Raw genomic sequence first — 15,069 nt, forward strand, 5'->3', positions numbered from 1 at the left:
AAATAATTTGGTAGGGAAGTTGGGTCTGGAGGGTCTCGTATTGGGAACAACTACATAAAACCAGGATCTGGGCGGACCAATGAAATTGCCAGGGCGGGCTTAAACAATGATGGACAGATGATCAACAGTAACGTAATCAACAACGTCAAGAAAGAGCCCTTAGGTTGAATTTGTTTTCAACAAACAACATATTACGTTGCTCTGATTGGTTGTAGGTCTATCCAATTGAGCGAAGAGGCATTTGTTTTACGAGTTCGGTTGAAACACGCCCCATAGTCACAGCCCAACGGAGAGTTTTCAGACTCATATTCTGACTAGAATTATGAGTATGACAACGTCAGGCTAGTAAAAGTCTAATATCTTATGTAATATGTAGTTTAATGTAATATTGCACATATTTGTGTCCTATTTCCCCTAAAGAAATTAAGTTAGGCTAAGTTAATGACACCTTACAGTCATAAAGTATGTTCTAAATGGCATAAATGCTGCCAATTAATAATTGACGTAACAACTTATTGTAAATGGTCTGTAGCCTAGGCTATCTATTAAGGGGCCACTCGGAAGCATGTACGCAGTCTTCTTCATTGGATCTTGATAGGCTAAGCGTTCTATAGCTAATAATAACAAACCCACTATTTATTCATTAAAAGTACTTCAGCATAATAATGCACCTAAAATACAAACATGAGCAAGGGCAGCAATCGCTATGGAATCAACATGTGCAATTTCGCTAGCAGGGGAAGAATAGCCTACAAACAACGAAAATCACCAGTAAACTTAATTTAAATTAGCAAGAACTATAGACTAATACAATAACAGCCTTAAATTAACTGACAACATAAGTTATACGACTTAGCTCTACAGTTCTCAAGGAAGCACACACGCAATCTCAACTGTGCTGTGAAGCGCATGTCCATGCTATCCTTGGATACGCTTTCTAACAATCACTGCTGACAGACGGCCTAAAATTTTGCACAGCCTTATTTCTGATACCGTGGCAGCAGAAATTTTGCCGTGGCGGGCCACCATGGAAAAATTCACATAGCGGAAACACTGATGTCTCTTAAGGCTGAATGTAGAAATGGTTACACCTCCAAAAAGTGAATGTGCATTTGAAATGGAAACAGAATTTGAGTTTCAGACTCAATTGTACTGTATATACACTATATTGCCAAAAGTATTCACTCAGCTATCCAAATCATTAAATTCAGGTGCACAAAGCTAGGGCCATTAAGAAATGGATGAGCAAGTTTGGTGTGGAAGAACTTGACTGGCCTGCACAGAATCCCCACTGGGCAGTGGCATCAACAGTGGCCCCACTATTTTTACTTGCCCCCCCCCTCCAATTTATCATTACAACAAAACCAAAGACTTATAATTGTTATTTTGTTAACATGTTTAACCATTTGTCAAACACATCCTGGATATAAAAATACTTTCAGTCTGTCCCAACCTTACTTTTTACTAGAGCCCAGCGGGCCGATATTATCAGCGGGCCGAATGCGATATTGGGCATTTTTCAAACTATCGGTGTCGGCATTTATAAAGGCCGATAAATGTTTTAAATTATATATATATATATATTTTTTTTTTAATTTATTGTGTTTTTGTTCAAACGACTTTAAGTTTCATATCTTAAGTTTGTATTTTTAGACATTTTATGTATCAGAACTTTAATATATTTTGATGTTTCTCTGTTCTGATGTGACAAAACAAACAAGTTTATTTTTAAACTGCATTATCATATTATTTTAGTGAGGAAATAATAACAGGAGTCAGATAGCTGAGTGGTTAAGGAATCGGGCTATTAATCAGAAAGTTGCCAATTTGATTCCCAGCCGGGTCAAATGACGTTGTCCTTGGGCAAAGCACTTCACCCTACTTGCCACTGGCCCTGTACTTACTGTAAGTCGCACTGGATAAGAACGTCTGCTACAAATGACTAAATGTCAACTAAAAATAACTAATGTTAGTGTTTACACACGTAACTTTTGAACCGTATGACCGATTTTCAAAAATGAGGTACCATTGGATTCCCTGGATCAAGACGAGTTCAAAACACCCTATGACGTCAATTTCCGGTTATATAGATTTTCCACCATTTTGAATTTTAAGGAAACACGTTTTTTCGCTTCAACTACTTCTATTTTTTTCAAATCTTCCCCAGAATTGGCACACATTATCATCAGACCAACCCTCACAGAAGTTATCAAAGGATATTCGATTTTCAAAACCGTTTGTCCGGTACAGCCAATCAAAATTGGCAACAAAGCAACCAAACAGGAAGTTGGGTCATATCTCAGCTTATCTTTGAGAAATCAACACCAAACTTAATATGATGACTCGGAACCCTCTTCTGAGGCTGTCCAATTAATTTGGTGTCATGTGATCACTGGGCGTGGCCGCAGTAAGCAAAAATGTGTTTTGGCCAATAACTGTTGATTTGTTTGCTTTTATGAAGGGATTCCTTTGTCTCATGATATGTTGGGACATCCCGTGTGTGATACATGATAACTTGTGATAATAGCCGAATTGATCCGGCCGCCATTTTGAATTAATTGAAAAACGTTTTTTCTTTACGCCTCCTACACATGTTGTCCAATCTTCACCAAATTTGGCAGAGAGTATCTTCAGACCAAGCCTCACAAAGATTTTCACATGATTTTTTTTATTTTCAGAACCGTTTGCCTGGTACAGGGAGTCAAAATGTGCAATTAAGCCAGCAAACAGGAAGTTGGGTCGTATCTCAGAAAATCTTTGATGGATTCACACCAAACTTGCTGCATGCCCTCGGAACCCTGTTCTGAGGATTTCTTAAGTGTTTTATGGGTCATTTGACTGCTTGGCCACCACATTGCTGCTTGTAGCTATATTTGTTTATATTTTTATCGGAATATCAGATTTTTAAATCACCAAATATTTATATCGGTATCGGCCTTAAAAATCCTTTATCAGTCGGCCTCTACTTTTTACTGGCCCCAGTCGATCGGCCATCGGGCCATATTGGCAGTCGAGCCCTGCCTTTGGGATGAAACACACTCCTAAACCTTGTGGAAAGCCTTCCTAGAAGAGTTGAAGCTGTTACAGCTAGAAAGGGTGGGCCGACATCATATTAAATCCTATGGTTTAAGAATGGAATGTCACTCACATTCATATGCCTGTGAAGGCAGACGAGCAAATACTTTTGGCAATATAGTGTATATGTGGTATTCAACATTTAACAACTTCAGTGCTAAATTATAATACATTCCTAAATGGTCTTTAACTATGGCATTTACATTCCATTTGTTAGTTGTTATCGTGGCAACGTCTAACAGACAGCTAATCGTCTAACCTTCCTGACTTGCAGGGAATGAGTTTGGTCATCCAGAGTGGCTGGATTTTCCTAGGGAGGGAAACGGTGAGAGCTACCACTACGCTCGCAGGCAGTATAACCTGGTGGACATGGGCCACCTACGTTACTTTCAGCTCTACGCCTTTGACCGGGACATGAACCACACTGAGGACAAATATGGCTGGCTTTCCGCTCCTCAGGTAACACGCACACACACAAACCCAGATAGCACAGCACACAGATGATTTTAGTGTAGGCTAAAGCTCTGTGCACTCATTGTATTTGGCTTCATCTTTCATTCCTGAACATTACCATGATTACCAGTAAAATCTCCAATATGTGCTTTGTAGCTTTTTTTCCTGACAGAAAAGCGCTGTAAATGTTGTATTCAAAGGCTGATTCTAGGAATGTCTTGATTCACTTGCTAGACTATCAAGGTGAACACGTTGAGATTATAGGAATTCCTGTGTTCATTTCATTGCAGTTTGGTATTAGGGAAAGTAATGGGAGAAATGCATATGGAGACTGTCCATTAAATATTTTCCTTGATTCACAGTAAGAGGTAATGTCAAGGAGGTTCACTGTTATTTTGACTACTTTGTTATCAATTTGTGTCATCAAATTCATAGTAAAATTGCTACACCCCATGTACAGCAACAGTATGTTGGCTGAATGCATACCGATGACCCATTAAAAAATGATCTCAAGGTTAAAGCATGATGAAGCATGTAATCATCTGTTGTTTTGAAACCGGTAGCTTATGTGACACTTGTGCATTGTTTGCTGAATAACTTGGTGCTGATCGGATCACCACCAGCTTTCACAAAGTTTCTGTTGTGGCTTGTAAAAAGTAAAACATTACAAACCCTAACAGCCATGATATACTAATGAAATATCCCTGGTTAAACCCGGTTTGATTAGGGCCTGTGTCCACATAATGTCCACAATTGTTCCCAATGAGGAGAGAGTGTATGCGCCTGCATGGGGTCACATAAAGAAAAAGTGCAGCATGCATTGCAAATCTTGGATTTTTTCAGAAAAGGGCTGTTGTCATCACTGGTGTTCTTTTCTCTCGTTTGATACTCTGTCGCCATTCATCTTAGAGGATGGAGTTAGTTTGCAAACCGAGACAGCAAACCGAGTTACATAGCAATAGGTAAATCACTTTTTATTTTAGGGGCCAAGCTGCGAAGGCAACTATTGTTTTAGTTATAGTTGGGTATGCTTGCTTTGGCAAGGCGCAACCTCTATTCTCTAATATATATTATTGTTATTATGTATTCTTTTCCCAACTTTAAAAATCTGTCAGTTTTTGCTCTACATAGATAATGTCGGTGTCAAAATGTTTGTCTTGGTCCCAATTGCGTTGCCTGTATCTGCGTGAACGTTCCATTTGACTGTTTAGGCATAATTTAAGTTTTTGTGGAGAAAATTGAAGTTAACGGTGGGTAACTAGCTAGCCACAGTCAAAAATGTCACGAATTTCACACGCGATTATCTATAGTTAAACATTGGTTTAGAAGCTCGTTAACTTTTGGGAGATGGGTAGCTACCTAAAATGACAACTGCAGAAACTCCACAGGCAAAGGCCAGGGTGGTAACATGTAGCTAGCTATGTTTCCAGGCAATGGGAACTTCCTGTATACTCCCTGTTTAATGATGATCATAAATCCTGTAGAGCAATCAATGCCATTCAATATCCAAACGATTGGAGTGGATAAGCAAAAGGCAGTTTTCAACAACTTTAACTGTGAGGCTCCAACATAGCCATACCATTCTCTCTTGCACAAAAGGAAATGACAAGAGAACCCCGTTTCATTCTACACTTTACTCTTAGTATTTTGAAGTGTAAATGAGCAGCAACAAATGTATGCTTTTTAACACTAGAAGCGCCAAGCCATTAGGGCCGTTGGGTCAAATTGGCCCGTGGGTCTACAGACAGGGACGTTGCTTGTTGACATGTAATGATTGCTAGATGGCGCTTGTTGCACAGAGCATATAGGCATGGTCGGAAAATTAACGTGCTTTTGTCTGTCATTTATTTCCGTGTTCTTAGTCGGTGGTTATTTCATGAGCGCGTTTGTTGTCTAGCCCTTAAATCATTAAGCAAAATGTAATTGACCGTTCCTCAGTGCCCCGCCCCCTTAGTAACTGTTGCTAGGTCCGACACAATTCCCGGCGCTATAGCTGTCAGTGATGATTTTTGGAGTAGTACCTCCGCGATATCCTCCAGATCCAGGCAGACGGGACTGCAATATGCAGTGGAAGGATATATTCAAAATATTTAAATTAGCAACGAAGGGGAAACAACAAAAATCAAAACCAAAGCATATAGGTCTCAAGTCGCCTTGTCTTGCCAGGCACTTCACAGCAAACAGGGTTTGGATACTCAGGAGTAGGTCCCCCACTCACAAAATGCTACGAATATTAAAATAAAATAAGTTTATAATGGCCTGTTGGGACGTTTTGTTCAACATTGATAGTATTTTAAGCTCCTGGAAACTTGCTGGCGTTCGCTGGCTAGCTCAGCTTGCAATTTTACAGACATTAACATTTTGATTTCCACATTGAAAAATGTGTTGGAGTGACTAGTTATGCACTACTAGTGGTAATATTACTAGTTGACATTAACCGTAACAGTTTGGGGATGTTCTCTCAACTAACATATCTTAGATATCGTTCGCTAGCAGCTTAACTTAGTTAGCTACCTTGGAGCAGACATATTTGTGTTTGTTGATGTTCGCTAAATTAAGTTAGGAGTGGGGTCTCCCACACTGTTTAATCCACCGCCGGCACCTTTCCTCTTGTGCCTTGGGCTTTGGAAATTGAAAGAAAACCAAGCCTCCCTCTAATCTGTCAGGATACCTTGTGTGTGATCGACACGTCCCGTAGGCACACGTTGCTTCAGATGTCAAAGCTTGACGGACCTTTTTCTCTTAGTAGCTGTTGCTAAGGTACGATTGGACGAGGACTGTTCTAGGGAGGAGTTTTGGGAACGGTCAATTGGCTAAAGCAGTGGTTCTCAAACTATGGTACGCGTACCACTGGTGGTACGTGTACCCCTTCTAGTGGTACGCAGAGGAATCTTAGAAATATTTAAATACCGTAACCATGATATAATTGAAATGTAATTTTAAAAAGTTTTGCTTTCCCTATAATATTTTTGTTTCAAAACAAAAATAAATGTTGGCCCGCACAACTATCTGACGGTTCTCGGGTAGTGGCTCATGCAAACATCCACAATTACTGCGCAAACTGTGTAGCTCAATAGGGCAGGGCTTCAGACTGCGACCAAATGGTTGCATTTTGCGACCAGTTTTGAGACAGCGCAAGCATTGTTTACAAGCACTTACGCAGGTGCGACCTACAAATTTGGAATTTATTGGTTGTGCATAACCTCAGCACACGTTAGCAACGACTCATAGAAGACGTCTTAGTACAGCGATATCAGTGAGCCCTCAGCATTAGTACCGTAGCTAAAAGTCTTGGAAAGTTGAGGCAATTTTTCGCTTGGTACCTATAAACCTAGCTAAAAGTCTTGGAAAGTTTAGGCTATTTTTCGCAAGGTTCCTATGAACATGTCTTAATCTGCCAAACCAGTGGGTTTCCCTTCGTTCTTTTGGTGAGCAGTCTCACAAGCCCTTCTCATGGAGCCGAGGAGCTAAATACTTAGCATTAGCCTAGTGTTGTTAGCTACTGTATCCCTGCCTGTATTTGCGCTGTTATAATCAGCAAGTAGCCTATCGTGTCATGGAATAGGAGGACTGTTCGAAAAGCGCTGCATCATACATTTAAGTCATTTAGCTTAGACTTGCATGTACAGTATGTAATGTCACATTAAATAATGTATTTACACTCAAGTTTGTGTGGTGCATCGCTGTATATCAGTTGTAAAAATGTCAGTAAAAAAAAAAACTGACCCATCTGCAACCGACGCAAGCACACTCTCTACATTAATAATTACATTGCAGGTCAATATAAGGTGTACCCCTAATTTTCTGCGTGCACTCCAAAAAATTGCAGTCAGGGGCTACTGCTCCTAGTAAAAAAAGTTTGTCTGGAGCCCAATAGGGTATACGCTACTGTATATTAACGTTGGTCATAATGGTGGTACTTGGAGAGTCAAATATTTTCTGAGGTGGTACGGGGTGTGAAAAGTTTGAGAACCACTGGGCTAAAGGATATCAAGCAAGTTAGGGGTTAGGCTAGACTGCAGTTGGTCTATAGTAGCCCAACATGATCAACATTTTATAGGCGTCTGACAAGATTGCGTTGTTGTCCTCAAAAGTATAAACAAACATGCATCATAAACATTCAGGGCCTCATGTACGTACATTCGCAAACGTAGCATTATTAGCGCCATGACCAACCCGCAGATTGCGACGCTGAGATAGGCCTACTTCAGTTTACGTTGTATTTACGAAACATGCATGTCATCAGGTAATCAGTGCCTTTCTCCGCCCACTATACCGTACATTGCGAGCATTTAAACGCGCAATTGAATGGACCTCCTTCTCTCTTTCTATCATGGATCAGCCACCGAAGTCGAAACATCGATTACTGTTTGAAATTATCCTCATGCCAATATTTGTAATGTAGCGAGCAGTTTAACAACTGCTGGAATGGAATGTGAACGCTGAGTCGGAGATGCAATGTAATCTTTGATTCTTCTTCTACTCAAATCAAGTTTCCCACTATTCCAAGCATTCTATTCTGATAGGCCTACTTACAGCTCAAGAATACATTTCATTCAGCTTATTGTTACGTTTTTCACTCTTCGTATAAAATATGTGTCACACAACTGTGTGAGGTTCTTGTTGGATACCAAACTTGAAATGTAACTTGCACTGTTAAGAAAAGGGGAAATGCAGCAGGATGAACTCAAGTACTTTATTAATAGCCAATAAATATTCAGATAAAAACAAGGTTAACCCTTGTGCTGCCTTCAGGTCACATGACCCAAAGGTTCATATCGAACCATTGTTGTGTTTACCCAATTTTACCCAATACAAAAACAAATAAGACTAGAAGAGGCATTTCCCGCTGACAATGCGTTGGAATGCTGAAATCTGAAATTATTTTTTAAATGGCTGAAAATACAGAAATGAGAAAATACCTGCAAGCTGAAATTAATTTAAAAAATGTGTCAGTCACACTAAAGAGGCAGTGTGGTAACTGCATCATCTAACAAAGCTAAGTGCTTAAATTAGGGCTGTGAAATGATACATTTTTTTAATCAAATTGATCACAGGTTTCTGTGGATTAATAATGATTAATTACATATTACCGATTTTCCGAATTGTTGTCATTAGTGTGCGTTTTTGATTTTGCGGTACCTTGATGCTCGAGTCACCCGTTGCCACTCGCAAAACTTTGGTGAACCCCTCGTTCTCAACAATATCAATCGGTCTACAGCTTTTTGCAATAGATTTGGCAACTGTGCTAGTCACCTTGTTCACAGGCTGACTTAGTGAGGGCCCTACGCTGTTCAGTGAGGGTGGTTTGGCGGATTCTACTTGAACTCCCCTCACCGACCAACGCATACTTCGCGTTGAGGTGGTATAGGTTACTTAGGGCTGGTATTGCTTCGGTGAAACGATAACTTTGTCATTTAGCAGACGCCCCTTTCCAGAGCGATAACGTCTTCCCACAGAGTGTGCATATCACTTTGGTTTTATTGGATGTTCCATCTAGTTTTTTTGGAACACGAACTTCTCATCCAGAAGTTGCAGATTAGGTGGAATTGTTGTTATATTACGTTAAATGCGTTAAACAAAAATAACGAATTAATCCTGTAATTTAATCATAACTCGTTAACGTGTTATTTTTCACAGCACGTGAGTGCACATCATTGAGTGCGTTTACTCGGCTTTCTTAGTAGGATTCAATGTGTTGATTGAATGAAACATACAACAGTAGGGCCTATATAGGAAGACACAGCGACATGGCGACTTTGTTGCAGAAGGATGATGGTGCAAGTTTTGTCCGTGGAGCATACAACGATTAATAAAAAGAATCATGCAGATGTGTTCGCATAACTAATTACACATGTAAACGGAGTAATCGTATTATTGGCATAAACCGACAATGGCTATCGGGTTTCTCATGGTCAAGTGAACGCACTCAGTGGCGTAGTTGAACAAAACAGTACCATTAGCATAGTAGTTAGTAAAAGAGATCTGCAGCATCTGTAGAATTAGTAGTTGTAGTAGTGGCATAAGATATAGCAGTATCAGTAGTGGTAGTAGTTGTGTTGTGGTGCTCTTAGTCTTTTAATGAGACGAGTTGACTGAATATGCAGAGAATAACAGAAATTTTGCTAGAATCCACACCTAAAACAAGTTAACAAGTTAAACTAGACGCAAAACTATACGTCCAATCCCAAAAATAAAGATATTTTCCGACACCCAAGACTGCCGAAACCAGAGATGTCCTTTATATGTCTGTGCGGTCAGAAATACAACTCTACCGGCTAGTTTTTAAATCTTGTTATTTTTGGTTTCAACGAATTTGTCACCAGATTTGCATTGGACTCTTTGGGGCGAGAGTTAGACTTTGTCTCGCTTTCGTGGGGTCTGAACAAATGTGTAAGTCTGTTGGATTCCATAGACAACTGTCTATGACCAGCTCAAAATTAGCTATCTATGGATCCAAAAACGAAGCATGAAGAGCAAAAATTGTGGAGATGCTGGCAAACTAGAAATATTTTTTCAATGACATCCGAAGCTCCCCTCCACTCTGAGCGATTCAGTCTGCACTCTAGGCTTTCACGTACACACCCATGTAAATCTCAGAAATTGTTTGAAAAACTCATGAAACATAATGAGTGATATTGAAAAAAGTTGAATAGATTGCTGAATTATTTAAAAATAGTTTAGGGTTTTGTCAACATGTCGCTGAAAGATTGAGGAAGAAGAAGGATTTGGAAGTTGAAGAAGTTATAAGAAGTTTGAGAGGATTTGAAAGAAAACTCCATTGGAAACCATGTTAAAAATATTATGTTTATATTGATGTTTATATTGATTTATATTAATTCAAGCATAAGAGGTACAAAGCTGAAAAGTCATACCACCCATGGCCTGAAACTGCTGAATTTTTTGATAGCTGAACGGTTTTAATAGCTGAAGATTTGAAGTCGCTTAATTGTGTTATGGAAGAAATAGAAGTAGAAGAAGAAGATGCTGAATAAAGATTCAAAGAACAATACTTAATATTTTTCTTTTAATATCACGATGTGGGGGGTCTGAGACAGCCCAGTAGTCAAAAGAAAATGCTTCACTTTGTTTTTGTATGCGGTAAAGTTGTTGCAATACGACGGTGGGTCACAATGACTGATGGGTCAGAATGACCTGAAGATAACACAAGGGTTAAAAAGCAATGACAGATGACCGCTGTAGCATAAATAAAAAAAGTCCCAAATGTCTCGATTGACCATATAAATTGATCGCTAACGGTAGGGCTGTCACGATAACTACTTTCTCTTGTGTGATATATTGCACCCAAATAAATTGTGATAAACAATATTATTGCACACACTTAAATTGTAATTTTCAGTCTTTTATGCCACTGCCCCCCCCCCCCCACCCCAGGCGAGTTTTAACGGCTGTTCGCCGCTTCACTCCATCATCCCTTATTGTTTACAACGTTAACAGGCCACTTGGTTGGCGTTGCCTATTCAGCTTGACATATACAAGGTGTGGCGTGAGAGCATGTGAAATAGTTGAAATGTGTGTGTCTCATGGCCAATGCGTGAGAGTTGGCAGCCCTGTGTTTGTCAAACGTTTGCAGCATATTTGTAAACGCTGGTTTGAGGCTGATGATGCATGAGGCAGCGGGATCGACAAAACATTTTGTTGAATTTGTTCTTATGTAAAAATGTATATAATCATTATTTTTTATTATAAAAATTATCAGTTGCAATATATCGCAGCACCAAAATGATAGCACTCATTTCCATATCCCGTGCGATAAGTCACTATATTGATTATCGCGACAGGCCTAGCTTAAGGCAGTGTTACGTATCACTATGGGGAGTTGCAGTAGCGGGGGCACCGTCTTCCGTGTGGGTTCTTCGGTTTCCTGACCCGATTGTCTCGTCCTCTCCACAGTCACACAGTTCTGCAGTGGTGGTGACATTTGTTCTTATGTAAAAATTAATATAATCATTATTTTTTTATTATAAAAATTATCAGTTGCAATATATTGCGGCACCAAAATGATAGCACTCATTTCCATATCCCGTGCGATAGTCACTATATTGACTATCGCGACAGGCCTAGCTTAAGGCAGTGTTACGTATCACTATGGGGAGTTGCAGTAGCGGGGGCACCGTCTTCCGTGTGGGTTCTTTGGTTTCCTGACCTGATTGTCTCGTCCTCCACAGTCACACAGTTCTGCAGTGGCGGCTTAAAGGGAAGAAATCCCCTCAGTTGCGTGTAAAAGAGAATGGTGTGCAAGTAATTAGGAGCACAGACAGTCTTTCCTGGTTGACTTTAATTTACGTATCTGTTTTTAGGCATTGAACCACTGCATGTCGCCTCTGCCATCAAAAGCCGGGTTGGTTGCTCTATCTCTCTCAATGGCCTTATTGGCAACTTGCTTTCTTTCCCATCTGTCTGTTACACTGTTTCTTTGTCTGTTCTCTCAACTGTCCCAAATCCGCCCTTAAAACTATCCTGAGCTGGGGGTGTGGTCCAATTAACCAGCTGTTGTCCATTTAGTTGATCCCCCAATGTAATTCAACAACAAAAACTCTACACAGCAAAATACAGTATGTGCCCCAACACAACTCGATATAAAACACACAAATTAAAGCAAAGAAATCAAGTGTAAAGTATTTAACTGAATAAAAGTCAAACACATGCACATATCAGGAAACACGAAATGCCAACAGCTCCAATGAATGTCGCACTTTGACATATGCATTTGTTGTAGCCAGATGTAAGATGTTGTAAAATGTTCATTTACACCTCTCGATATTTCAGAAATGCTATTGTAAAATATTTCATTGAGTGGGCTGCTATAATTTTATAAAATTAGCAAAGGGGGACTTCGATTGTGAAGGCGGAAGTTGTGTGCGATTGGAGACAATTAAGGTTGCCCGGCCGAATCAAGTCACGGAGTGCTGTAGTCTATCCGTGTCTCTAATTATTGTAAATTATAAGCCTTCAAGAATGATCCAATGATCATAACAGCCCCCGCCCATGCCATCATCTCCTTTTATTATGCCTACCTTATTTTATTCATAAATGGATTAGCCCACCATTTGCAAAATAGTTGCAAACTGTCATATATTTGTTTCTCTCATGTGAATATGCAAAATGCATTTATTAGTTATGTTTATCCGCTTAACAAAACAATCTCAGCATTTTTGGTGGCCTTAGGCTAGCAGTTATTTGAACGTTGATGGGGTAAAACATTTTTCGATTGACAAAAAAAGAATGAATCAACCATTGTGCCCTTTTTGTAACGTGTGCAGTCGATAGCACTGATTACATTTGGGAAACTGGTTTTTGATACAAATTACGCTTTAATGTTGGCCTGGTTAATGCAGTGTAAGGGAATTTAATGTACCTTGGGGACAGGCGGATCATGTCATCCCACACCTCAGGTATCACACGACTGAGGATGGATTGTTTTCCTTCTTGTCTTCTCCCAAACCCATCTTTGAAGCCAAAAATCTGGGCTACAGCTCTCTGGGTTTATCACCATTCAGATACACGTATCTTCAACATTTTCATATTTAAATGTAGGACACATAATTTGTAAAAACTAGATATGACGTTGGCTGACAACCGCCCCTTTTCACCAGTGTTTCACATTTGGTCAAAAGTTTGAAAATAATGCTTTTTTGATGTGCATGAGTGACTTGATGTGGAGATTGAACAAGTACTTTTGAAAATTTCAATTGTGATCTGAGAAATGTAGGTACCAAAGCCACTGAGAAACTGTACTGGCTGCATCATGGGAACTGTGCACTATCTATAGTTCCAGAAGTGTGTATGTGTCTCACTGATATCTTAAACACAGACTTCATGACGAGCATTGTGGACTAGTTTTGACGATGCCATCATGTAGACTTGTCACAAAGTATTTTACAGTATTTTTAAACTACAAAATACAAAAGTATTTTAATACAAAATATATAGATATTTCAATCTCACTTATCAAATAAAAATGTATTTCCTTTGTTCTCTATTGACAAGGTGAATCTTCAAAAGTTGATGCAACAAAACTTCAGTATGGACACACTTGGAGGGCTAATCTTGAATATTTTGTCTTATTTTGGTCTTCTCCAGGCATTTGTGAGCGCCCAACATGAGGGGGACAAAGTGATAGTGTTTGAGAGAGCCAATGTCCTGTTCATCTTCAACTTCCACCCCACCAAGAGCTACCAGCACTACAAGGTGGCAGTGGGTTCTCCTGGAAAGTATCTTTTCATCTCTGTTATCCTCTCTTTATGTTTAGGGGTGCAATCAGCAATGACTTTAAACAATTCCAACATGGTAACTTTTCCATGGTAAAACTCCTGCTCTCCCAATACACAAGTGTTTTAACTCATTGTTATGGTACAATGAGGTAAACAACTGACTTCTTCTTTGGAGTCCTGTGTTCAAGTGCAGGTTGTGAAAATTTAAGTTTGGGATAATGTTGACAGTAAGTGAGGAAACATCCGAGTTAATAATACATAGAGATTTTTTGTGAAAAATATATGATGTACATACTAAGATAATTAAATGAAATGATTAATTAGTAATAAACTATAATAATAATTAGGGCTGTCAAAGTTAACGTGTTAATAACGAGTTAACGCAATCTCACTTTAACGCGGCAAAAAAAAAATTATGCTGTTGACGCAGGTTTCTTTTTGACCCTGGGAATCGCCTGTCGTCATATGACTTCAACTGCCGACAGTAGCTGAATGATGGAGAGAGGGCTTTAAGATGGGAAGTTCCATTTCAAAAAGTTGCGAGACGGCTCGGTTGACAACTAAGGCTGTGTGTACTGATTGTCAGGCTGAGTTTAGTTATCACCGGAGTACTTCCAGCCTAAACTATCATATGCAAACAAAGCACACAGCTAGCAGCAGCAGTAGCGTTAGCGGTAGCAGCGTTCGCTCCGGTAATATGGCAGACAAAACTCACAAAAGAAGCGAGCAGCTGACTGGGTTCATCAAAATAGAAACTGTATTGTTCAATATTAAGGTCAATCTGTGGTTGCTTAAGTATCTGAAGTATGTTTGAGTGAGATTTTATTATTATGGAGCAGGATGTCATAGTAGGGTATGAGACAACATGTCTAAAATGTATTTTATATTCCAGAACAAGTCTAATTTTGTGGATGTTTTTTAAACAGCAGTATAGTTTGTGAGTGAATAAAACTCCCTCACAATTTGTGTTCCATCTGAACTTGTTTTATGGACATCATCATACAGTTAGGCCTATCTGAAGTTAAAATACACCCTTTTAATGTTATTTCCACAAATAATTTATTGGCTTAACATTTTAACAGATTAAATAGATTGAATAATTTTGCGATTGTGATTAATCACGATTAATCATATGAAATGATGCAACTAATCGCGATTAATTATTTTAATCGCTTGACAGCCCTAATAATAATGCAATAACCAGTGTTCACTGTGGGTGAGAATGGATCAGTCAGTTCAGTCCAATTCTCTGGGGCAGCCTCAACAAACTAGTGATAAACATTAAAGGTCCCATGGCATGCTGTTT

The 15,069-nt window shown here is 39.3% G+C and overlaps 1 protein-coding gene across 6 annotated transcripts in view; it reads left to right on the forward strand.

The window, feature by feature from the left end:
* LOC146250800 (1,4-alpha-glucan-branching enzyme-like) overlaps positions 1-15,069 on the forward strand; it is a 140,987-nt gene that overhangs the window by 109,233 nt on the left and 16,685 nt on the right. For all 6 annotated transcript variants that reach the window (XM_084679453.1, XM_084679450.1, XM_084679456.1 and 3 more), the window contains 2 exons: positions 3,350-3,534; positions 13,633-13,763. In XM_084679453.1, the coding sequence (XP_084535579.1) occupies positions 3,350-3,534; positions 13,633-13,763 (316 nt within the window). The remainder of the gene's footprint in view (positions 1-3,349; positions 3,535-13,632; positions 13,764-15,069) is intronic.

The sequence above is a fragment of the Hypomesus nipponensis genome, chromosome 18 (genome assembly GCF_054491055.1).
Source record: "Hypomesus nipponensis isolate SF chromosome 18, ASM5449105v1, whole genome shotgun sequence".
NCBI lineage: Eukaryota > Metazoa > Chordata > Actinopteri > Osmeriformes > Osmeridae > Hypomesus > Hypomesus nipponensis.